Here is a 22757-nt window from a genome sequence, read left to right as displayed (position 1 = left end):
TGGGCCCTGGGCCAGCCACTGCTCCCGACCCCGCCCAGAGAAGGAATTTGCAGCCATTCCACGCCTTCCCTGCAGGGAGAGAACTCTGCCTATGGGGGCAGACAGGCAGTACTGCGCTGCCCTCGTGAAGGCCTACTGTGCAGGGACTGCACGTCTGCCGGCTCCTTCCGCACTCATCGGGGAGGCGGGGAACAAGGATCGTAGCCCTGCTTCACATCTGAGGAAACCGGGGCCCAGAGGAGGTAAGTGCCTGCCTCGGACCACAGCTAGAGTGTGGGCACCCTCATTCCCAGGTCATTCCTCATCACTCGGGAAGGAAGGGGCTCGGCCAGTCTGGGGGAGGAGACGGTCAGCACTGGGCCAGCAGTGCCGCACCCTCCCGAACAAGCTGGTGTTCAAATCTCGACCCCGAACTCGGCAGACAGCAAGGGCCACCAGAGCAGCTGACTGCAGGACAGGCCACCGCGCCCCCCAGGCAGGTGAACCGCAGCACCTCCCACCGCCCAGGGCTCTGACCTGCCTGGAGCACAGCTGCGAATCCCTGCTCTAACGGGCAGCGGCTCCCACTGGGGTGCAGTCACCTCTGAATGACTACAGGGCTGCCATTTTGAAAGCAGGACTCCTGGGCTGTGATGGGAACGACAAGCTAAGGAATGACAGTCCTGCTGCTGCACGTACTGTTCACATCTCCCATTTCAGCCGGAACAGCCGACTCCTCAGGCAGCTCCTCCTCCCTTACTGACTCTCCTCCTCGTCCTTGCCCCACGGTGACACAAGGCCAACGCCTAGGGAACAGGTGAGGCGCAGCCACAGCCTCCCCTGCCTGAGTCTGTGCCCACCCACGGCCACCCTCACCGCTGTCTCACATGCAGGTCATCTCTTCCCTGAGCCACAGGCAAACCCGCACTGGGCCTCCTTACAGAAGGCAGCTGGGTCCCGCACGGGCCGCGTGTGCCCGCTTCAAGAGAACATAAAACTGTCTTCCCAGGAACGAGCTGGGGTGGGGTCACTGCTCGTTCTCCACCCACGTAGACCCACGCGACATACGATTTCCCGTTGGGAGTGGTGATCTGGAAGCAGTAGCGTCGGTCCTCGCAGTCCACCGCCATCACAGAGCAGTTGTCCAGGTCTTGGATCAAACCTCCGGCCACGGCCCCCCTGGGCTGACACATGAGATTCCCGCCTTGGGTGAAGAAGTACAGCCTCTCCCAGGTGGTGGTGACCAGCCCTGTTTTACTGGACGGATTGTGGTTTAAAGCCCATTAGTACTAAAGCGTGAGCAGCACCTCGAAGTCTGCTGCCTCCTTATGGGTGTGGGGGATGTTTCAGAAACGATGTCTTCCTTTAAATTACAGCAAAACTGCCTTGAAGATGATTCAAGTGTGAAGCGCAGCAGAGAAGGTGAGACTGAGCTTGAAGGAGCTGGGAGGTCGTGGGCCCGGCTCACACGGGGATGCCAGTCCCAGGGCCAACTCCACGGGTGGGCGGGATGGGCCCACCTGCAGCCAGACTGGCTGCTACGCCCGGTATCCGGCACAGAACTAGCCCGTCATCCTTAGGAACTGAAACCTGGGAGGTCCTTTCTCTAAGACAAGCAGCTGAACTGCTGCTCATTATCTCCTTAGTCACCAGGGTCACCTGGGCCCACAGCATACCTGCCCAGAATCGTGGGGGCTTTTACTAGATTTAGCTTTGTTCCAACCAGATGTTATTCTTGTTTTGTGGGCTGTTTACAGGAGGGAAATCCAGTTCCTGGCAAAGAGCACCAGGACCTGGTGGAGTTTTCTGTCTGTGCAGCACTAAAGGAGACACCTGGCTTGTGATCAAGAAACTCACAGCCTTTGAGGATCTTCCTCAAAGAGAGCGGCTGGTGGTTCCCCTCCGCAGGCCCTCCGCCCGGGGACATGGACGGCACCGGCTGATCCAGCGTTTACTGACCAGCGATTTGTAGCAACTTTACACATTAGGTGCAACCATCAGCTCCATTTTACAGATGAAGCAGTCGAGGCCCCACCCACCCACGGAATCTGGTACCAGAGTCTGTCTTCCCCACACCTGCCAACAGCCTCTCTCCGCTCTTAGATGCAACGAAACCCGACTGTCCCTCCCATTCCAAATGGACATTTAGCGACCTGAGTGTTAAGTGTGTGACTCAGTCTAGGTGAGCTGAGCTGACTGAAAGCTTTGGGCCCTGCGCCTCTGCCTCGGTGGGAGGTCTCTTCCCCGCTCAGGGGCCTGGGGGCGGTGGGGAGGTGGGCTAACTCTCAAAGGTCCAGGACGACGAGAGTTAAGAGCAGTCTGTCTACAAATGGCCACAGTGGGCAGGGACCGGGTGGCCCGCGGGGTCTTGGGAGTCCACGTGCTCAGTCCTTACTCCCACCACTGTGTCAAGCCCACCCGGCGGGCATCTGGGACCTGGGACCCTGGGGGTGCTGTGGTGGGAGTTCCTCGCCCGCCCCCGCCCTGGCGCGGCCGCTTCAGCCACACTAGGGGCGGCACCGGCGCCCTTACTTTCTAAGGTTCAGGTAACCGGCCTTCTGGATGAGGGTCCTGTTGATCTGTGGGGCAGCCATGTCGGCGTCTGGTGTGTAAGCAGCTTCGTCGACGGAGAGCAATTCTTGCTGGGACACCCGCATCTTTTCGGCTTCAGCTTCCAGTTCCACCTGAATGCTTCAGACAGACAGAAGGAGTCAGGTCAGTCACTCTGCACGGGCCAGCCCAGCGGGGCAGGGTGGCAGACGGCAGAGCCGCCCCCTCGGTGGCCTGTCTGCCAAAGGAGCTCAGCTCTCCACCTCTCGAGTGGGCCCGAAAGCTGGAGATCAGGGACTCAAGGTCACATGACTCAAAGTATTTACACGAGCTCTGTTTCAAACAACATAAAGAACACCAGTGAGCCACGCCTGAGCCCAGTGAACCGGAGTCTGCTGACAGAGTGGGGTCCATGCTCACGGCTGCTGATACAAATTTTAGGGGAAGAGCTCTGACGAGCCCCTTCTCAGGGGCGGCACGGGCAGGCGGCCTGTGCAGGTGCCGGAAAGGCGAGAAGGAAGGAGCAGCCCCTCCTGCCCCCACCGTGGTTCAGGCAGGAGCCTGGAGGTGGCCGGTGGAAAGGGGAAATGACCAGGAGCGGCAAAGGTGCGCCAACCAAGCCAGGGTGATGCTTCTCCTTCTAAGAAAGCCATAGGAGTGCCCTGCCCGGTGGTGGCAGTCTTGGCTACAAAGGCCTGAACACCGTCTGCCACCGTGGCCCATCCGTCGAGAAAGAACACTTCAGAGGCGTGTCCCCCGAGAGACGGAATTACAGACGCGGTGTTTCACAGCGTGTGTTCGGAGGCCGTTCTCCCGGCAGGGGCCCGCCCACTCCTGTTCTCCTGATGCACGCTGCCCACTGCCTGCGTCACCTTTAATGCAGCGGGTACGAGCAGTCGTCTGAGGGAGTTGTGGCCGTTTTGACATTTGAATGACGTGACTGGGGACTCCAGGCCTGGTGGCCTCAGGACAGGCCAGCTGGAGAACAGACCTCCTTAGCTACACCTGCTTGTCACTGCCATGGCTCACAGAGTGGAACATGAGAAAAAGTTCAGCGGTACAAGAGGAGAGAGGAGGGAAAGAGCCCGAGGTTTACAAAACCGCTCAGGGTGGTTCTTAGGCTTCTGTGGGTGATGAAGTCTCTGAGGGCCTGGCAGAAGGTAAGGATTTTCTCCCCTGGAAAAAGGCTCAGGTGCTGGTCCCAACAAGACAGAAAGACACAGCTCTGTACCCCAGAAAACACGAACGGTCCTCAAGGAACCACGTGTCTTGTTTGTACCGGAAGCGCCTGCTGCTGGCGGTGCCCGGGAGCCTCCTCCCAGCTCACTGTCACAACGGCCGCAGATGACGGGCGCGGGGTCAGAGCAGCCACCGCCGCCGCATCCATACCCGCGGGCAGAGCGCTCTGAAGAGATGATGCATTTTTTAAAAGCAGCAGCTGCAAGACTGCGCTGCAGTTTGTCCAGCTGACTCGGAAAAGGCTTCCTGCCTGTGCATCCGTCACCAGTCAGGGCGGCGGTCGGGCGCCTGAGAGGCCGCAGCACTCCCGCCTGCTGACCCAGCAGCTCGGAGAAGAGCAAAGGCTCTTCTGCACTGCCCGCAGGTCTGTTCAGGGCGCAGGCTGCTGCCTTGTGAAGCCTGAGTATTAACACAGGAAGACCCTGAGAATGGGAACTTGGACTGAATAGGAAAGGACCCCTGTGGACACTTGAATCTTTTACTGACATGCAGGCTTCACACGTAGCGGGGAGGAGGACTCGCTCTGGGCTCCCCACAAGGTAGGAGCTGAGGACACCGTTCCTTTTTCACCGCGCTGCTCACAAACGCCCCAGCTAAGAGGAGGGCGCTGCGTCTGCGTTCACGGAGCGGACAGCACCCCCCACCCCACGCCCAGAGGGGCCCAGCCAGCAGGAAAGCGACAGGCGCAAAGACCCAGACAGAGCGCGGCTTTACCTCTGAACCATGTCCGCAACGGAGGATAAAAAGCCGTCCATGCTTTGGGAAAACATCTCTGCTCCCTTCTTAAAAAAGTTAATCTGAAAGACATAATGACGGCAGTCTGAAAACAGACCAGGAAAGGGGCCGACGAGTTTGTAGTGGGGAGATGACAGTGAGGGGACAGCACACACTGGCTGCCGGGCCCTCCTCGCCCACAGCACTGGCAGCCCCCCGATGAGCCCCCCGTCCCACCAGCCCAGTTACCCCCCAAACCTGGGGCACCTGCGCAGAGTGGATGGTGAACCCTGCTATCTTGCCATAAGGCTGTAGGGCTCAGGAATTATCTAAGTTAAAAAGCTTGGCATATACCAGGTGTGTCAGTAACTACTACGGATAATTAATTTTGATATTTATCATCAGCCTTTTTCCTGAGTGAATTTCCGCAGGTTTCTTGAGGGCAGGGATTGGGTCTTTTTCACCTCTGCACCTTCAATGGCTAAACCGGTGTGTGACAAGTGCCATGCACACCCCCCACAAGAAGCAAACAAGCAGTGTGAGGTGGTCTCCGAGAGGGGAGGGCCGCCCCAATCGACCTTGATCACTGAACCACGTGCAGCTCTGACCACAGGCTGGACGGTGGTGACATGGCTGCTAAATTCCAGAGGGAAAACTGGGCTGAAGACCCTTAAAAGGCTCTTCTGGCCCCAACCCAAACTGATAGGGGACCGTGCAGGTAAAGGACGCGGCCAGGCCCTGGCACTGCACGGCCGCTCAGCGCAGGCCAGGCCCCTCCTGCCCCCCGCATTCTGTGATGGACGTGCGCTCTGCCCGGGAAGAGCGGCCGAGCAGACCCGAGGACCACACGGTCTGAAATGAAACTGCAGCCCTGGCTTTCTGTGCACCAACCAAAGGAATCCCTTACTTGCTGTGAGCCCCGGGTGTTCACTTCCCAGAATGGCTGGGCCCCCGACAAACCCTGGAGGACAGGGGTGCAGGACTGACGGGAGGCCGACCACCTCCATGCCTTACTCACATCTGCAACCACCCCGCCCCGAAAAGCCCGAGCTTCCGTCTCTCTGTGTGGCTAGGTGAGTGCTGGACGGGCTGCCGCACCCTTGTACACGCCTGTCTGCAGAGAGGTCACATTTGCAGACCTATGTCATGGAGGAGGGACCCCGTTCCGCTCGGACGTGTCACCCAGCTTGTCTGTCTGACCTGAAGCAGCCCTGCCCTGGGGGGGGGGGGCACAGACCTTGACCTCGCACCCCGAGGAGACCAGCAGGTGCTATCAGAACGGTTCTGTGGCATGGGAAGCACAGACACCACATCCTGAGTTTTCACAGCACGAAAATGGACGACGACCAGGATTACCCCAACGCAAGGTGGTGCACGCAGGGAGATGTTCTGGCCCCAGGATCTTCGAGTCACACAGCGATGAACACTGTGAACCCTTGCAGTGCCCACCATCGACGCCTGTTAAGTGTGTATTATGCATTTCCAGGGACACAGCATCCTGGTGGCTCTTCCTCTCCTGCCCCTCCCTGAACAACCTGGAGTTCATACTCAAGTCCATGTCTTAGCTCCTTCACCTAAGCTCCTGGGATGGGGTTCATGTGCTCCCTCAAAAACCTGATGAGTGAGTGGGAGGAAGGGGTGAGATCCTGGCTTCTGCGGCCACGTCACGTACCACTTGCCCCATACACACTGCACTGGGGTCCATTCGTGTGCTCTTGTGAGCATGCACAGACTACAGGACCCCACTGTGTGCAGGCCCCACTGTGTGCAGGCCCGAGGCCTGGATCAGGACTCGGTGGAAGACCTGTTTAACTGCGGCCGGGGAAGGCAGGAATGGCGTCGAACAAACATCATCATCTCCCCTAAGGCAGATGATGGTGGTAATTCTGGTTTAGAGGAACATCGTCCCAAGACCAAAGTTCGTGTGCCTTTGTGAGCAGTGGGAAGTACCACGGTCAAGTGACCAACAGCTAACAAAGGGGACACTCGATGGACACTGATGTAAAAGGGCTGCTCTGGGCCTGGCCCATTGGCTCGGTTGGCTGGAGCATCATCCCACACACCAAAAGGTTGCAGGTTCGAACCCCAGTCGGGGTGGCAACTGATCCGCCACAATCACCTGAGAACAGCCCAGCTGAGGGTGACCTCACCGCACAGTGTGGCCGAGGACCGGGCGGAGTCTGAGCTGGCGAGCCTGGCTCTACAACCTGAACTGTCTGTCAGCTGCTCCTCAGACAATGGGACCAGTGCTGCCTGTCACCTAGATCAGAGACCAGGCCATGCTGGCTCCTCCCCACGGGAGGCAGGGGTCAAGGCCATCACTCCTGCACGTATGTACAGCCTAACAAGTCCCGCTGTCGCCGATCGGCCCAACTGGAAGCTCTGCCAGTGCTGAACGTGGAAGGTTTCCCGGGAGGCTCCACACCTGTGCTTCCTCCCGATGACGCTTCCCTTTGTCCTGCGTGCTGCTCCCCCAGCGGGACGCCACGCGGCCCCCACGGATGGCCTGGGTCTCACCTGTCCGTGGGCGAAGCCCAGCATGGGCTCCATCATGGCCACTCGCTTCCTGTGCTGCAGTGCATTGAGGGCGCAGTAGTACTGCAGCGACGAGAGGTGCTGCTTCCGCCGGGCGGCCGCCACCTCTCTCACTACTTCGGTCTTCACCTGTGGGAGAGCGGGGAGGAAAACCCCGAGTTCTCTATCGGACACGGTGATTCTATAAACACATGCAACTTCCAAACGTGTGTATACATCAGACCCTCTTCTGTGACAAAGAGGATAAAATGCAGGTACGGTTCCACCTCCTGTTTTTATATAAGTCCAAATGAAAACACCAAAGTAGCCCTGGCTGGTGTGGCTCAGTGGACTGAGTGCCAGCCTGCGAACCAAAGGGTTGCTGGTTCAATTCCCAGTCAGGGCCCAGGCCTGGGTTGCAGGCCAGAGCCCCAGTTAGGGGCATGCAAAAGGCAACCCCACACTGATGTTTCTCTCATTCTCTTTCTTCTTCCCTTCTCCTCTCTAAAGATAAATAAAAATTTAAAAACCCCATTAAAATAGGAGAAAAGCAGGCCCGAGCACTGAGTGCCACAGCCGCGGTGGCTCACCCGAGAGCCTGCCCCCCTGGGAGCCAGGTGACAGAAACAAAAGCTAGACACCCGAAAACATTCCATATGTTTCATAGTAGCAAAAAAAGCTAGAAAGTGTGGGTTCAAAACTCAGAGTGAACACCCAGGGCAAGGAGTTCTGGTGCGTGCGTGGGTGTGAGTCAGATAATCACACCCAAGTGTAGTAAAAATCATGGCTGGCTGTAACTTTGCAATGGTTCCAACTTGGTGTTTGAAAATCAGTGTTTAAAGCTGGAATTGAGAAGTAGGCATCTACTTAGAATTTAAAAATTAAAAAGGCCATGTATAGGAAAAAATACAAGAAATTAACTAAGACATCCTCAAAACTACAAACCCGCAACAGGAAGACGCAAAAGGAGCTTAAGTCAACGAGGTGAAAAACAACACGTAAGGCGGGTATTCTTACCTTTTCATTCTCCTTTTTTTTGGGAAGCCTGCTATATTTTGCCATTGAGAGGTCATGCTCTAAAAGCAGAGAGACGTTTTAGCACCAGACAGGCTGAAAGGCACGAACACTCACCCAGCGTCCCTGGCCACAGACACACTAGGAACCCACACGCCAAGGACGCAGGGGGTGCTTACCGCTGCTGGCGAGTCCAAACAGATCCTTTAAAGTGCTTACTTCTGCACAAGAGAAAAGAAACGTCTTGGAGCACAGAACGAAACAAACCAACCCGAAGCTTTATGCCTCCCCACAAAAATACAGGTGTCCACGGGGGCGGGGGAGGAGGCCCTGCCAGCGGCTCTCGGTCCTCGGCCCTCCCGGCCCGGTGCCTGGGAATCCTGCTCTCACTGGAGCTCATGGCTGCAGCTGCACTCTGTGCTCAGGGAGCCCTTGAGGGTCGATGACCGAGGGGGCACTTAGGGACGAGGGCAGAGCTAGAGTGGTGGTGGCAAAAATGTGAGCTCTGATTCTTCCGCCCCAACCTGTTTTAGCTCATCTTTCCTCAGAATGCTCTGACTACATCCAAACCCCAGGAGTTTCCCCGCACTGACCAAGGAACACATGGTGCTTCTTTTCATGAAAAAGTGTGAAGCAACCCAGGGTGCTGTACTGGAGTAAGCCAGCGCCGGTACCTGCTCCCCACGGGGGCGCTACAGCCGGCCCACATGAAGACGGCTGAACAACGTCCGAGACCAAAACCACCAACAGATCAGCAAGAGCAAGGAGTGTTCACGGTTAAAAACTTAAAAGCACAGATAGCTAAAAGAAAGTGTCATCTTCCACAACTTTAAAACTCTCTATTCTTAGTTTATCAAAGCAGAGCATTTTCATGTGTGTTATGTTGCTGTTCAATTTACCTCAACACTCCCTCCAGCTTTTCAATTTCTCTTCATATTATTTTTACCCTTTCAGATATCGTGCTGCTTCCTGTCTTTCTCTTGCATTTTTTCTTACTTCTCTCTCACTTTTTTACTTCCTTTGGGAGCAGAGTTGTGATGTTTTTCCTTATCAGTTTTAAGTAGCTTTCTTAATGAAAATGGCAGCAAAATGAGACTCCACTGTCTCGGGGGCGGGGGCAGGGGGATGCCAGACTCCAAGTTGGCTCTAACGCTGACTCAAGCACAGTTTGCACTGACATGTCAAATTTGTCTTGGGGCCACCCAACAAGGGTGCTGTTGGCCTCTGACCTCCTTCGGATGAACCAAGAACACAATGAGGAGTCACTAAAAGTTAGTTAAATTGAGCTGCTCAAAAGAAAGGGCATTTCTCAGTGATCCACACATTTAAGGAAATTAATGCATACCAATTATTATTCAATGAATTAGTACTTTGAGGGTAACTGGCACTGAATTCAGTTACTTTACCTGTGAGATCCTTTTCTCGAAATTGTACGATGGGCAGAACCATTGTGTCTGCCAACTGTTCAGCCAGCTCTGTATGGAGAACATTAAGCTGAAAGAAAGAGAAATCTATTGAAGAAAATTATATCCACAATTACTTTCACTGTTTTATTTCACCCAGGAGTCACTCTGCACACTTCTGAGTGGTTAAAGAGCTCAGTTACAGCAAATAAATACCCTCATAGGGCAGAAAATGACAGAGGCCTCGAGGTATCAGAAACTAAACACAAGCCCTGTGGGTTGCGCATGAAAAGGCTGCATGTTCGATTCCCGGTCAGGGCACATGCCTGGACTGGGGGTGTGATCCCAGGTTGGGGCATGTGCTGAGGCTGCCAATAGATGTCTCTTCTCCCCTCCCCACACCCCTAAAATGAACAAGCATGTCCTTGGATGAGAAGTGAAAAAAGAAGCAGCAACGTGGGGTTCTAACTGAGCAGGCAAGTTTGCTAAAGGAGTCTCTGTGCCCACAGTTATTGTTTGTTTACTGGGTAAACTCGGCTTCAGTGCTGTCGGTCTAAGCTGCACCCGCCCAGGGAAGCCCTTGCTCTCTCGTGCTGGCAGTGCGAGCTGCTTACTCAGTGTCAGTGCAAGTGGCCACTCCCCAGGCCACTGTGAGCACTCTCACAGTCAGAGGGCTGAAGGCACACTTCAAAGTCAGGCCTGCTGGGAACCTGCTAACCCTCAAACCACAGCCAGCTGTGGGCCGGGAAATGACTCTCCGGAGACAGAGCTCCCCACTGACACAACTCAGCCCGACTCCAAGCCTCTGCTCTTTAGAAAAGAATCTTTCTAAGAACAACAAGATGACTGAATCCACACGTGGTTCTCCACTCAGATCATTCTAACAGCTCCTGGTTCCTTCTCTCCCTCTGCCTCAAGGCCTTACTAAGTCCTTTCGTTGTCAGCAGTCACAGGGAAACCAGAACGGTCCCCGTCAGCACTACTGTGTGGATGACTTTTTGCAGAGCAGCTTCGCGTGCTGGACACCATTTAGTTCCCACCTGTGAGCGAGTGTTATTTATCACCCGTTTTACAGACAAGCGGGGAAGGCTCCCAATTCGGATAGCACACATGGGCACCACTGGGATTTTAATCCTGGGCAACTGGGATCCAAAAGCCATGCTCTTCCCCCTCCACAGTCTGAATCACACGGTTTGTCTTCCACGCTCTCAAAGCTGCCAAGACTTCAAACGTTTGGCCGCCCAGACGTCAGCCGGGAACACAGAGGAAGGGAATCTTGCCCTGCGCCACAGTCTTTCTGAGATTACTGAGGATGTTCCAGGGCTCCTGCTGGGTGAGTGGGGCAGTCACCCAGCAGGCATTTTGTGCAGTGAACATATGGCAAGGCTTCTTTCAGCAGTGACGGCAGCAACATATGTGTCCCCTCCTGCACAGAGACCTCCCCACTTCAGCGGTGTGCCTGCAGAGGCTGCTTTGAAAGCTTGCCTCAGGTCAGCCACTTGCCCGGCAAGGAGCTCTAGGCCAAGCTGGTCCTGCTCTTCCTGCCTTTCAATCAAGCCAAGGTCAGGCGGCTTCACTCAGCTGGGAATGCTGGAAGACGGTCATGCCAATGAACTAGCCATCGGGATGGAATGCATTAATGATTTTCCCTAAATAACTTCAATAAGAAATGCACTGGTTTTCACTAAGTTAACTGAAGTCAACAAGTGTACCTACTATGTGCCTGGCTCTGTGCTCAATGCTCTGATACACATTATTTCATTTAACCTTTATAATGTTCCAATTAAGCAGGCTTTCAATACTGCCGTTGGCAGGCAGAGAAGCTAAAACTCAGGACTGTTAAGTGGCTTCCAATGACTATTCATTTCAGGAATGGCAATTTCCTAAATACTCATTTTCTTCCTAATTTCTTCTTAAGGTTCAGAAGGTGTGTGCCATCAGCTTTCTGCCTTGGGGCTTTTGAGAGGTAGGGGACCACCATCTCCACACACAGTGCCTTCACCGAGCAGAGTGGGCAGAGGATGCACTTCAGCAGCATCACAGAGAAAATGGGCACAACACCATCTTCCTTGCATGGCTACTGTGAAGATGGAGCATAACGTGAACGGGAAACACAGAGCAGGGCCGAGGGCCCGACGCCCGCTTGGCAAATGGAATCGGTAATGATGACGACTTCCTGCCTCAGGTGCACTCCAAGGACGTGGCCTAGAATCCCTGCTTTTGGGGAAACCACCAAGTACGACAGTCTCTGCATGCCCGCTACAGGAGACCTGGGTCCGAGTCTATTAAATATAAACCGCACGAATCTGTACTGTTAGTTGTTTTCTTCAACTTCTCGGTCACCCTACTTGTCTTAGGAATTTTTAACCTGGTTTAGGCCCAAGAAGAGCAAACCACCTCAAAAACCAGTCTTCTCTTTCCCCCTGAGCTAACAGCCGCTACTCACGGGTGTTACAAAGAAGAAAACTTCAGGGAGGCCGTGAACCTCCTCGCACACTGGCTCTTCCAGGTTGCTGTCCTTTAGGAAATGATTCGCTCTCCACTAAAGTAACAGTCACTCCTGCCCACGAAGATAAGGACGTCAGTACACATCTCGCACTGGGAATCTTGGCTCCGGGCTTTTGACAACTAACCCTATTGCCTTAGCAACTCTCTTCTAGTCCAGAAAACATGTGGCTTCAGTAGGTCCTGTCTTTGCCCCTCGCTCGCTTATTTATGCGCTGTTAATTAATAAACATTCTTCTCTTCATTTTCCAAAAGAAAATACTCTTTGCTCCTTTCTCATTACACCACCCCTCCGCTTCGTCACACATTTTGCAGGAAGTCACAGCAGTGGGATAGAGGACGAGACTCCACAAGAACCAACTTGTCTGTTAACGTCGCCGGCGCCCAGCACGGCAGCTGCTGAGCCGCAGGTGGCCAATCACGTTTGTGGAACGAACAGCCAACTTTTGGACTAATTTGCTGAATGAATGAAAATGCTCTCAGTGTAATTTTATATGAATATTAGTTTCTCATTTTATCAACTAAAGACAGTGCCTGCATCATATTAAGGATTCAACAGTTAAGTGGCATCTGTATATTCCCTTTTTTGCTTATTCTTTAACGGGATTTTCTATGACAGGTTCGCAAACTCCTTGAGGGATGAACAGTTCATACCTACCTAATTCTGCAGAGGGTTCTGCCCCGCACGAGGAGCGTCTGAGCCCTCGTTTTACAATTCGGATTTATGTGCTCCATTCCTACAACGATGGCTGCTTTTCACAAATCTTCCAAGTGCATTCTACAATACAGCCACAAGGGCAGTGGTATGAAACCTTTGGGAGCGGGCTGAATCATGCCCCGGGGCCTGCACCCCCACAAAAGAAATGTCCATCGGGAACATGGAAATACTGGAGAAGTGGTCTTTTCAGATATAACGAAGGATCGTGAAGTGGGATCATCCTGGGCTATGCAGGTGGAGTCTAAATCCAATGACAAGTGTCTTTGTAAGAAGAGTGGACACAGACAGAAAGGAAAAGCATCGGGGAGAGGCCACGTGAAGTCAGGGGTGGAGACCGGCGTGAAGCAGTCACCAGCCAAGGACACCTGAAGGACCCTCCCCACATCCCCCGGAGGGAGCACAGCCCTGCGGACACCTTGACGCCAGACTTCTGGCTTCCAGAACTGTGAGGGGATGACGTCTACTGTTTAAGCCACCTACTTACAATTTATTACAGCAGCTTGGAGAGACTAATACGCCCTCCTCAGGAAACTAAATTCTTAGAAACCTTTCTTTTGGTCTATTGTTCGTGAATGCCAAAGCCCTTCCCCTCAAACCAGGAACAAATACGGTAATATAAAGCCTCTTTTATGAAACAAACCTTGTAACATCAACAAGGTGAGATAAAGTCTTAGACATTTAAGCAGATACCTAAAGATGGAAAGTAGACCAAACAAAAACTGGAAGTTCAAAAACAGAATCAAATTTTTTTTTGCTACATTGCCATCTTACCTCATCCACCACTTTGGAAAAATAGTGAAGTGTAGAAATTACTTCTTCATCGCCTTTGCCAAGAGCAAAATTCTAAGACCAAAGAACAGAGGAGCCGGGCGTTAACTGAATGGTTGGGAATTTAGCACCACAGTGTCACCCAAACACGCACGCTGTCCACATCTCCCACCACGCACGCTGTCCACATCTCCCACCACGCACACTGTCCACATCTCCCACCACGCACACTGTCCACATCTCCCACCACGCACACTGTCCACGCTGCCCCACCACACACACTCTCTGCGTTGCCTTTCTTCTCCCACGAGCACGTCAAAGCGTCTAATGGCAGAAGGTGAGCTTTCCCCTTCTTTGGCTCCGACCGTGCACCCGACGGCCCCTTCCAAACTAGTCCTCCGCTGGCCATCGCCCTCCCATTCGGACATCACGGCAACTCTGCCTTTACTCCCTGGAGTTGCCAGTGCCAGGTCACCTGCAGTCCCTCGGGGACTGTGAGCCCTCCCTGAGGGGCCGCTGAGGACACCTCCATAGGCTAAGGAGAACACAGCACACAGGCTCTGAGATAATCACCAGTTGGAATTTATCAGGGGGAAGGAAAAGACAAGAAAAAAGAAAACAATGAAGATGGGCTATGGGAAAAAAGAGAGGGAGGGAGGCCGGGCGGGGGCAGAAGGGAGGGCGAGGTCTGTAAAGAATGAACGCCTCTGGGGAGTTTTGTGCGAAGAGCTCCAGTCTAGGAAGTCCTGAGCGCAGCATCAGGTGCCACGTGACTGTCACGTTACCTGTTTTTCATACGCCAGGAGTTGCTTCGAAAGCTGCTGAGTGGCCAGGCACATTTCATTCTGCACGGAGAAGAGAAAAGCAACTAAGACTTGTTCGATGCAGACACAGTCGCCGAAAACTGGCACTTCAGAGAATTCCTTAAAAATATGTGTGTGTAAAATAATTATTTTGTCCAGAAATTATTTGGAAGAACAGAATCAAAGGTTAAAGCTTGCCCCACCCCCGCCGCCCTTTACAAAGGGCTGCTCCTTCTGGCTGTTGAGTCAGTAAAGAGACGTAGTGAACAAGTACAACGTGGTCGACAAAGGCACGGTCCCGTCCTCCCGGGGCTTAAGGGGGAAGCAGATACCAAGGCAACAGTCACGCACGCGCATAACGAGAACCCCAAAGGAAACACTGGGGGCGTTAGGGGGTTCTGAGAGGACGGCCCAGAGGGTGTCTAAGGAAGAGATGTTTTAAGCTGAAGAAAGAGTAAGAGTTAGCCCAGGGGGCAGCTCCCCAGAAGGAGGGGCCTCCAGGTGGGCAGAGAGCACAGCCTGCCTGTTGGAAGAGCGACAGAGCGGAGTGCAGGGGGAACGAGGGGTGCAGAACACGGGGGCGGTACAGGGCCGCAGGGCAGGCAGAGCCAGGGCAGGCAGGACTCCGTGGTGGGGACCGGAGCAGCACCGGGACACAATCGGATGGTGGCAAACTGAGAGCCCAGCGCGAGAGGGACGGACAGCACCACGGAAGCATGGCTGCAACGCTTGGGAGGCCCCTCTGAGCAGTTTTCACTGGCCAACACCGTCCACTTTCCTCTTCTCTTTCTTATCCCTCTAATCTCTGGCTGCACAGCAGTTTTCTACAACTATCCCCAAGCCCGCCAAAATGGACCCAGCCTAGAAAACGTGTCTTAGGTTTCTACAGCTCAGCAAAAGCTTCTCTTCAGATCCAGGGCTTATTCCCAAGAGCAGAGCAGTGCCACCAGGTCTGGCCTGGAGCAGACGGGGGCGGGGTGCTGGCCTGACTTGGCCTTGGCCTTGGCCTCCACTTACTTTCTAATATTCCTGGGTTTGCTGTTCCTTTGGGTGAGGACTGAGCTCTACAGGGGCTTGTTTCATTTTTCATGGTCCTCCTTTGCCAGATGCAGCGGGGCCTAATCCAACCTAAAGGACCCTCTTTGCAGACAGCTGGCTAACCCTTTCCCTGGTTTTCTTCACCTGCCCCAAGGACAGGCTTAACAGACCCTGAAACGTGGCTCTCTCCTTTCCTCCTGAAATAAAGCCAGGCAAATATAATTAACCTACTGGGTGCCACCCCTTTCCAAACCAGCCAGAGCTGGCGGCCAAGAGGAAGGCGAGTGGGCAAGGCCACCAGCACCAAGTCAGGCTTCTAGACAGGGACGTGCCACCATCCCCAGCACACAGTGGGCACCCGGCAAGTGCTGGATGAATGAATGAGTGAACAAACAAGGTCAGAAGATTCATCCAGATTCCAAGTTTAAAACAATACCCTCAATTGTGCTGTGAGGAGGAAAATACTGCCTAGTCCTACAAGGAAGCATCGAAAGCGGCAGGGAAGGGGAATGAAACATGACAAGGGGCCAGGGATAAAGCAACAGCAGGACACAGCCGCCACCTTCAGCCGTGTTGTTCTGGAGACCACGGTGCGTGCGAACCAGGGTCTTAGCCCACTCACTGGCTGATTCTCAGCTGCATCGGCAGCGTCCTTACTCCCCTGAGTTGTCAGCACTGGGTTTAGGACGGATCTGTTCAAGCTGCCTGGGCATCTGCCTGGGGCTGCGCCATGCACTACACTTCACTGACCCACAGAATCACCCCAACGACAGCGGTGAACATCAATCACAGGGCACCTAATTCCTGCCAGACACCACCCTGAGTGCATTCCAGCATCATCTCATTTAATTCTGACATCCAGTAAGGCAGGCTTTAATTATTAACTCAGTTCCACAGATGAAAACACAGGCACACCGAGGTGAAGCCACTTGCTTGCCTGAGGTCACACAGCTAGTCAGCAGCTGGGCTGGGAAGTGAACCCAAGTCTGTCCGACTAGAACCCACGGTGTTGAACACCGTTCCCTAAGAGCCAAGTCCTGCTGAGAGGTAGTCGGGAAGGTCTCTGCTGTGGACTGGACTGGACGAACTTGCTGTAAAGGGACAGGCAGGCATCGTTCTCAGCTTGTGAGGTTGGTCACAGCTCTGTCACAGCTGCTCAACCCTGCTGCTGCCGCATGGAGGTGGCATGCGCAGCCCACAGGAAAGGAGTGCGACGTCACTCCAATAAAGCTTTATTTACAACAACGAGAGGCTGGCCCGAGGGCAGGTTGTCGCTGACCCTGCTGTAGACGGTGAATGTTTCAGAAGCGCACTTTGCTGCCACGGCCTCCTCAGGAGGCGCTCCATTAAGCCACACAACTTCAGATTCAGGAAATGTTTTCTGTCCTTCGAATTCATTCCTTTTTCTTTTAACTTTGGCTACGTCTAAAACATTACTCCCCCGTATCTGTAGCCTTTAGAGACTGGTCAATAGATAGGATAACCCCCTTTCTGCCTTCAAAACACGAGAGGGCCCCAGGCTACTTGAAGTCTTCTCTTCTCTGGTGCTTACTGGCAAGTGCCCCAGGGAGCCGCGGGCACCACACTGCACCCGGTACAGAGGCCGCACGAGACCCCTGGAGTGCAGGAAGGAGGGTGCAGGGCACACTGCAGCTACTCTCTCGACAACTGCGTGCAAGGGACCCTGCCTCGTCTCTCCTAGAAATGCCGGATGAAAAGCTGTGTGTTTTCACGCGTGTGTCATTCCAGGCAGCACCGTGCTGTTCTGCTAGCAGGATCTCACTGGGAACAAGCCGGAAGTCAGAAATGGCCCGTCACCTGTCACCCGTCCTAAAAGAAATGCACCTTTCCTGTATGGAGCCGTTGGGAGGAAAGTCTCCGAACTGGGCCAGCTGTCGTCTGACGCAACCTCCCGCACAGACTGTGCAAAGGCTTCCTGAGCTGCTTTAGCCGCACCAGCTCATTAGTCCACGCCCTCTCAGGTGAGTCCGCACAATTATCTCTGCAACAAGACCTGCCAAGCTGGAGCTTGGGCAGAGTCAATGTGAGTAATCGCAACAATGAAGACAGCTGCTAACCTTTATTCAGCCCCTCCTAGCGCTCGACACTGCTGGTGTTTTTCAGGTACTGTCACATTTAATCCTTAGAGCACACCTATGACGTAGGGGCCATCAGAGAGGATAATGACTTCCTGAGATCACACAACTTGTAACTGGCAAGGCAAAGACTCAACTCAGATCTGGCGGACTCGAAAGCTAAAGCTCGAGTTCTTAACACTCCACTACTCCAACCCAAAGCCCCGAAGTGTATCTAGTCAGTGCTGGGCAGGCAGCCCCATTGGGCTGACGATACGGACGTAAATCCCATGCTTTTGTAGCTGCAGTCCAGCAAAAGAGGTGTAGCTGCAGTCCCGCCACTTAGATGCGTCATGGGTTCCCGTGACTGCTTCCGGAAACTGGAAGAACTCTCTGGTTACTGCCTAACTTGATGCCTCACAAGAACCCTTTACAAAGAGCACCCAACGAAGGGCTGCCTGACGCGCACTCCCGTGTAAGACAGAGTCTCCCGAGGCTGCCGCCAAGGCAGACAGACCCGTGGTTAGCAAACCTGGAAGGGAAACCGAGATTTTGGTAAAGGAATGTTTATCTTAGGGTGGCCCAGAGTGCCTCCTAACTCAAACGTCACCTGAAACCCCTGTGGACGGCACCATCCGCAGTGTGCGTGAATGGAGAGGCTGGGGGCAGGGCAGTGGAAACCCACTGGAGTCAAAGTCTAGGTGTGGGCATTTGCTTAGATCTATACCAAGTACTTGACCAGAAATGCTTCCTGGAGCCAAGTGGCTGACAGTCCCATCTACCAGTGCTTACCGCAGACCTGGGTTGTGGGTGGCTCTAGTTCAGGAGTCCTGGGGTGGGAGGCACATGGGGGTCGGGGTGGGGTGCAGCAGGAACGGAGGCAGAGGGCCGAGTTTGGGGGCACCTGTGATTCCCAAGGTAACAGGAAAGCCCTGAGGCACTTGGGCAAATGAAGGACAAGATCAGGTGGGCACTGAGCACAGTCCTGAGTGGCTCTGGTGGAAAAAAAACACTGAAAGGAGACAATGGCACCAGGGTCAGGAGACCAGCTGAAGGAAGTCAAGTGAGAGGTGGACACAGGTCTGAGCCCGAACCACAAAGTGGAGAAGGTGGCAGAGATCTGCGCATATTCCTGCGTCATAAACCACAGCACATTCTAAGTGGGGAAGGGGGAGGAGCCTAAGAAAACGGCTCTAGTCTGGATGACAGATGGAGGACAAGGCCCCTAGCTAAGCACCCAAGGAGGGGACAGATTTGGGAGTGACAGTAAACTGTACAGTGGGGCCAGGCCTGGCGCTGGGCATCGGAGACAAAGAGAATCTGCTCTCTGGGAGCTCGCGGTCCACAGAGGGACAAGGAAACCCCACTCGCCGCACCTTAAGTGCACTGGCCAACGGGTGCACAGGGCACCTGGCACACAGGGGCATTCTGGCCAGGAAGGGAGAAAAGGTAGAGAGCAAAGGTGTCAGACACATCTGGACTTCAGGTTAGTCTGAAAAGCCGGGGAGGGTTGATGGGGCTGCCTGCCCGCAGGAACGGCATAGCAAAGTCTCGGGATGTGTCCAGAGGCCGACACATTCTAGAACAGCCGAAGGCGAGGCTGACAGCGCACGAAGATCTGTGAGCGCCTTACCGAGTTTAACCTCTGCCGAGGTTACAGGGAGTCACCGAAGCATCTGAAGACAGCGAGGGGAGGGAGGTTTGGATGTGATCGACTCAGCTGTAGGGTGGAGGAGGGACTGAAGGGGAAGATGCCTCCCGAAGACAGGAAGACTGTTCGGGTCAATGCTGCACCAGCCCAGGTGAGAATACATATGCACTTGCTTCTGTTCAGACACTACGGAGGTTCTTAACTCATTCAGCTAATAGTTCGAAACACAGCAGATCTAAGTAACCTGTCTCTGCTCGGTTCACGCCCGAGAAACGTGTACAGCTGCCGTCTTCCGCACGACCTGTACGCAGCACTCGGTTCCCACCCCGTGCAAAGGCATGTCTGACGGCGCAGAAAGACCAGACGTGGCTCCGGAAGGCTTCAAAACGCTGAAGGCGGCTCACGGACCACAGCTGCATCTAGCACTTGCGCCAAACAGAATTTAAAACCTCCCCACAATCAGCAAAACTGCTCACAGAGCTTTCCTCTAGTTCTTCTCGCCCTTCCTCTTTCTAAAACTGAGGTACGAAGGGCATCTGCTATCTCGGAATACAGAATTTACTATGAGGTCTGATGAAAATACCTTTTATGAACATTTATCATTTATAAGCAGCACAAACCTGGTTTTTAAAATATAATGAAAACCTGCCTCTTGCTAAGTACCTCTGTTTTCAAAAACAAAATTATAAAACTATATGAATCTAATGCAATGGATCTAGGTAGAAAATATATTAAGAAATAATGTTTCTCTAAGTTATATTTAAGAAAATATAACAGAAAATGCAGAATGAAAACCCTGAGAGACAGAAATATATATATACCGATCAAAGAGAAGTCAGAAAAGTTTTCTTTTTTAAATTCAGAACAAAACAAAACACCTAAGTCTTCAAATAAACCTGGGAAACCCACCGGCCCTGACCCAGCTGGTCTGAATGCCACTGGCCAGATGTCCCCGCCCGCCTCTGCGGCAGGGAGGCAGGAGGAAGGCTTTCTGGCCGGGAGGGCAGCCCATGTGATGACCATCTGGTGTGAATTAAAAGCCAGCTACAGCCTCTTGAAATGCAAGACCCACTTAACTTTGGCAAAACTCAGCTTTCTGGCTCGAGAGATAAAACGCAGTGAGAAAGTGCTTGAACATCAAGTAAATGACTCTGACAGATAAGGACAGGTAGACGAGAGACCGCTGGGAGTGGCAGAGACACGGTCCCTTAAGTCTTGGTGCCCTGACACAATCCTTGAAACAGAAAAACAAATCACTTAATGACAGCATTTAAATTACTGAACAGCAAGCAAGTTCAGGTATAAGCCCAGTCAAAATATTTTACTGTCTTAAATTTTGAATATTTAGGGGAAAATATGAAACAGATAATATAAATAAACAGGGTTTGAAAAATAGACAAAGTATGTCCCCAGTTTCTGAATGTCTTACCAACAAATATGCAAAACTGCAAACGAACACAATTCACTTGGTCATTAAAATTAGTTCCAATTAATAAGCAACACTTATAATACAGCCTGCACTTCTGTATCTGTGGCCTGACCTCTGACTATGAACTTTCAACAAGATCTCTTTCCCCACCTTTGATGACCTACAGACATCTCAAAATCAGCCCTTCGATAGAATTATGCTGACATCCCGTCCAGTACGCACACACCCTTCTCCTCTTCCTGTGTTCTCCCAACTGTCCTCAGCTGATGTTCAGGCTGAGTCTTCCTTTCCCAACCAGATCCCGCCACATCCAGCTGGTCCCTGATCCACCTCCTAAACTCATGCACTTCTTTCCATCTCTGCAGCTACATCCCACACCCAGTAGTTTCGAGTCTGGACTCTGCCTTCAGGCTGACTTGCTCTGCCAGGTATTAATGGGGTGAACTTCGACAGGGTACTCACTCATCATCGGAATCCTTAAGTCTCCTGACCTATATAAAATGAGGATACTAACAAAGCCCGCCCCACAGAGTTGTCGGGGAATTTAAATGAACTGATCCACGTTAAGAGCCCCCGAAACCGTGCCTGGAAGCTACTGGGTTTCAATAAACCTCAACGATCAGGACCGTCTTCCTGTTAGGTGCCCGACTCAGTTCCTCTGGGTCAGCTGACCCGCTCTCCTGGCACTGCCCACGCTCTCAGGTGGCTGTTCTGTCTGTCTCTCTGCCCACCTGTAAGCTCCCTAGTGGCAAGAGCTGAGCCTTCTTCCCATTCATGACACGAATAAGGGACTAAAATAATGAGAATAAGTAATTATAAGTGAGTATCGAGAGCTATTCAATAAAGACTATAGTGAGCATTAATACATGCTGCTATTAAATACAGGGTGTGCTGTTTCTTTAGAGGTCATCAATGACAAAAACATTAACATGTACAGGTTTAAGTCAGCAAAAAATCAATAACCAAAAGAATCAGCTGCCACAACATTCTGATGTGTAACACATTGAATTTTATTTTTAAGACACTCTCAAGTCTTCTCTTGGAAAGTAACATACATGGGCACTTCTTGATCTTACAAAGATTCGCTTCTGCTACTCAGCAATTTATTTGCCACGGTTTGCAAGCCAGAGATATTTGTTCCTCAAAACAAAGAAGCTACCCCATAGTTTCAGAACTGTGACTCCAGTCTTTTCAGAGGAAGTGCTTGAAAAACAGCCCCTGCCGCCTGCACTGGCATCTAAGACGCCTGCTCACGGAGGGACAAAGAGCATGTGTCGGAGCGCTGACCCGGCTGACCCACACGAGGAACAGAGGCTCAAGGGCTTCCCTCTGAGGCTGAACTGTTTAATGAGTCAAAAGCAGTGCTGCGGCCCCTCTCTACTGGTGCTACCAGTCCCAGGGACAGGACTCTGTGCTTCAGCAATGAAAACAGATTGTCCTCGTTTCTGAAGGTGAACCAAAGTGAGAACAACTATTCTGATTTTATTTCAAAATTGTAAATGGTGTTGTTCTGACTCAGATTTCTCAGCCCCCTCAGAGAAGTTCCAGAGGAGGGCAGAGGCCCTCTTCCGCCCCTCTCCCGGGGAGGGGACAGCGGGTACCTGGGCTCCGTAGACGCGCTGCATCGCCTGGAGCAGCTGGTTGGTGTAGTCGGTGAGGGTGCCAGCATCCTCTTCAAATACACTCAGTAAAGAGCGAGTCTGCACAGGAAGAAGAAAGAGGTCAATTTTGTTCCTAAGTGGAAAAGTTCCAAAGGAGGTAGGACACACACACACAGATGGGGGAGAAGGTGCCTGTTCTCTGGCTTCATTCTTCTTACTGGCATGAGTATGAACTGGCTCCTACAACTTTAATTCAGGACAGGGGGTCTGGAGGGTCCTTTCCTGACCCTCCAGACCACAGCACAGGGACAAACAATACACTCTGAGTGCTGGGGCCACAAAGGAAAGCCACTTTGAAAAGATGAAGACTCAGGGCCGTTATCTGTCTCGACATCAGCCTCTACCTAAGCACCAGTTAAGTCCATGCGATAACACACAGAGTTAAAAGGGCAGCCCCTCCCTTTGAGCCCATAAACTGAACCCCACGCCAGCCCTGCCTGTGTGCCTGGGGCAGGACACCCAGCGCCACGCCATCCCAGTGGCTCACCATCTGTCTGGGTCTGCCATCGTGGACATTTGCAGGAGTGTGTCATTCTTTCCTCTTACAGTACTACACTCAGTTTCCTTATCTTTCATCTTATATTATCCAACCAATTTTCAAGCTCACGGCCAGGGAATTTTGTGTGTCCTGGGTCCACCAGTGGTAGGTCTGGGCACCAAACTCAAAGAGCAGCTTGGCAAGAATTCAGTTCGGTC

General features: G+C 52.9%; 1 protein-coding gene across 1 annotated transcript in view; it reads right to left on the bottom strand.

Moving 5' to 3' along the window:
• APPL2 (adaptor protein, phosphotyrosine interacting with PH domain and leucine zipper 2) overlaps positions 1 to 22757 on the bottom strand; it is a 39599-nt gene that overhangs the window by 10031 nt on the left and 6811 nt on the right. Inside the window, exons 2-11 of the mRNA XM_037160348.2 lie at positions 22002 to 22100; positions 14190 to 14249; positions 13408 to 13479; positions 9417 to 9504; positions 8190 to 8231; positions 8014 to 8072; positions 7000 to 7146; positions 4483 to 4565; positions 2512 to 2670; positions 1048 to 1236 (exon numbers count right to left, since the gene is read on the bottom strand). Coding sequence (XP_037016243.2) covers positions 1048 to 1236; positions 2512 to 2670; positions 4483 to 4565; positions 7000 to 7146; positions 8014 to 8072; positions 8190 to 8231; positions 9417 to 9504; positions 13408 to 13479; positions 14190 to 14249; positions 22002 to 22100 — 998 coding nt within the window. The remainder of the gene's footprint in view (positions 1 to 1047; positions 1237 to 2511; positions 2671 to 4482; positions 4566 to 6999; positions 7147 to 8013; positions 8073 to 8189; positions 8232 to 9416; positions 9505 to 13407; positions 13480 to 14189; positions 14250 to 22001; positions 22101 to 22757) is intronic.

Source organism: Artibeus jamaicensis, unplaced genomic scaffold (genome assembly GCF_021234435.1).
Source record: "Artibeus jamaicensis isolate MK-2021 breed Jamaican fruit bat unplaced genomic scaffold, CSHL_Jam_final contig_233, whole genome shotgun sequence".
In the NCBI taxonomy this organism is placed as follows: domain Eukaryota; kingdom Metazoa; phylum Chordata; class Mammalia; order Chiroptera; family Phyllostomidae; genus Artibeus; species Artibeus jamaicensis.
The sequence above is the reverse complement of the archived record's forward strand: the minus strand, read 5'-3'. Positions and strand labels throughout refer to the sequence as shown.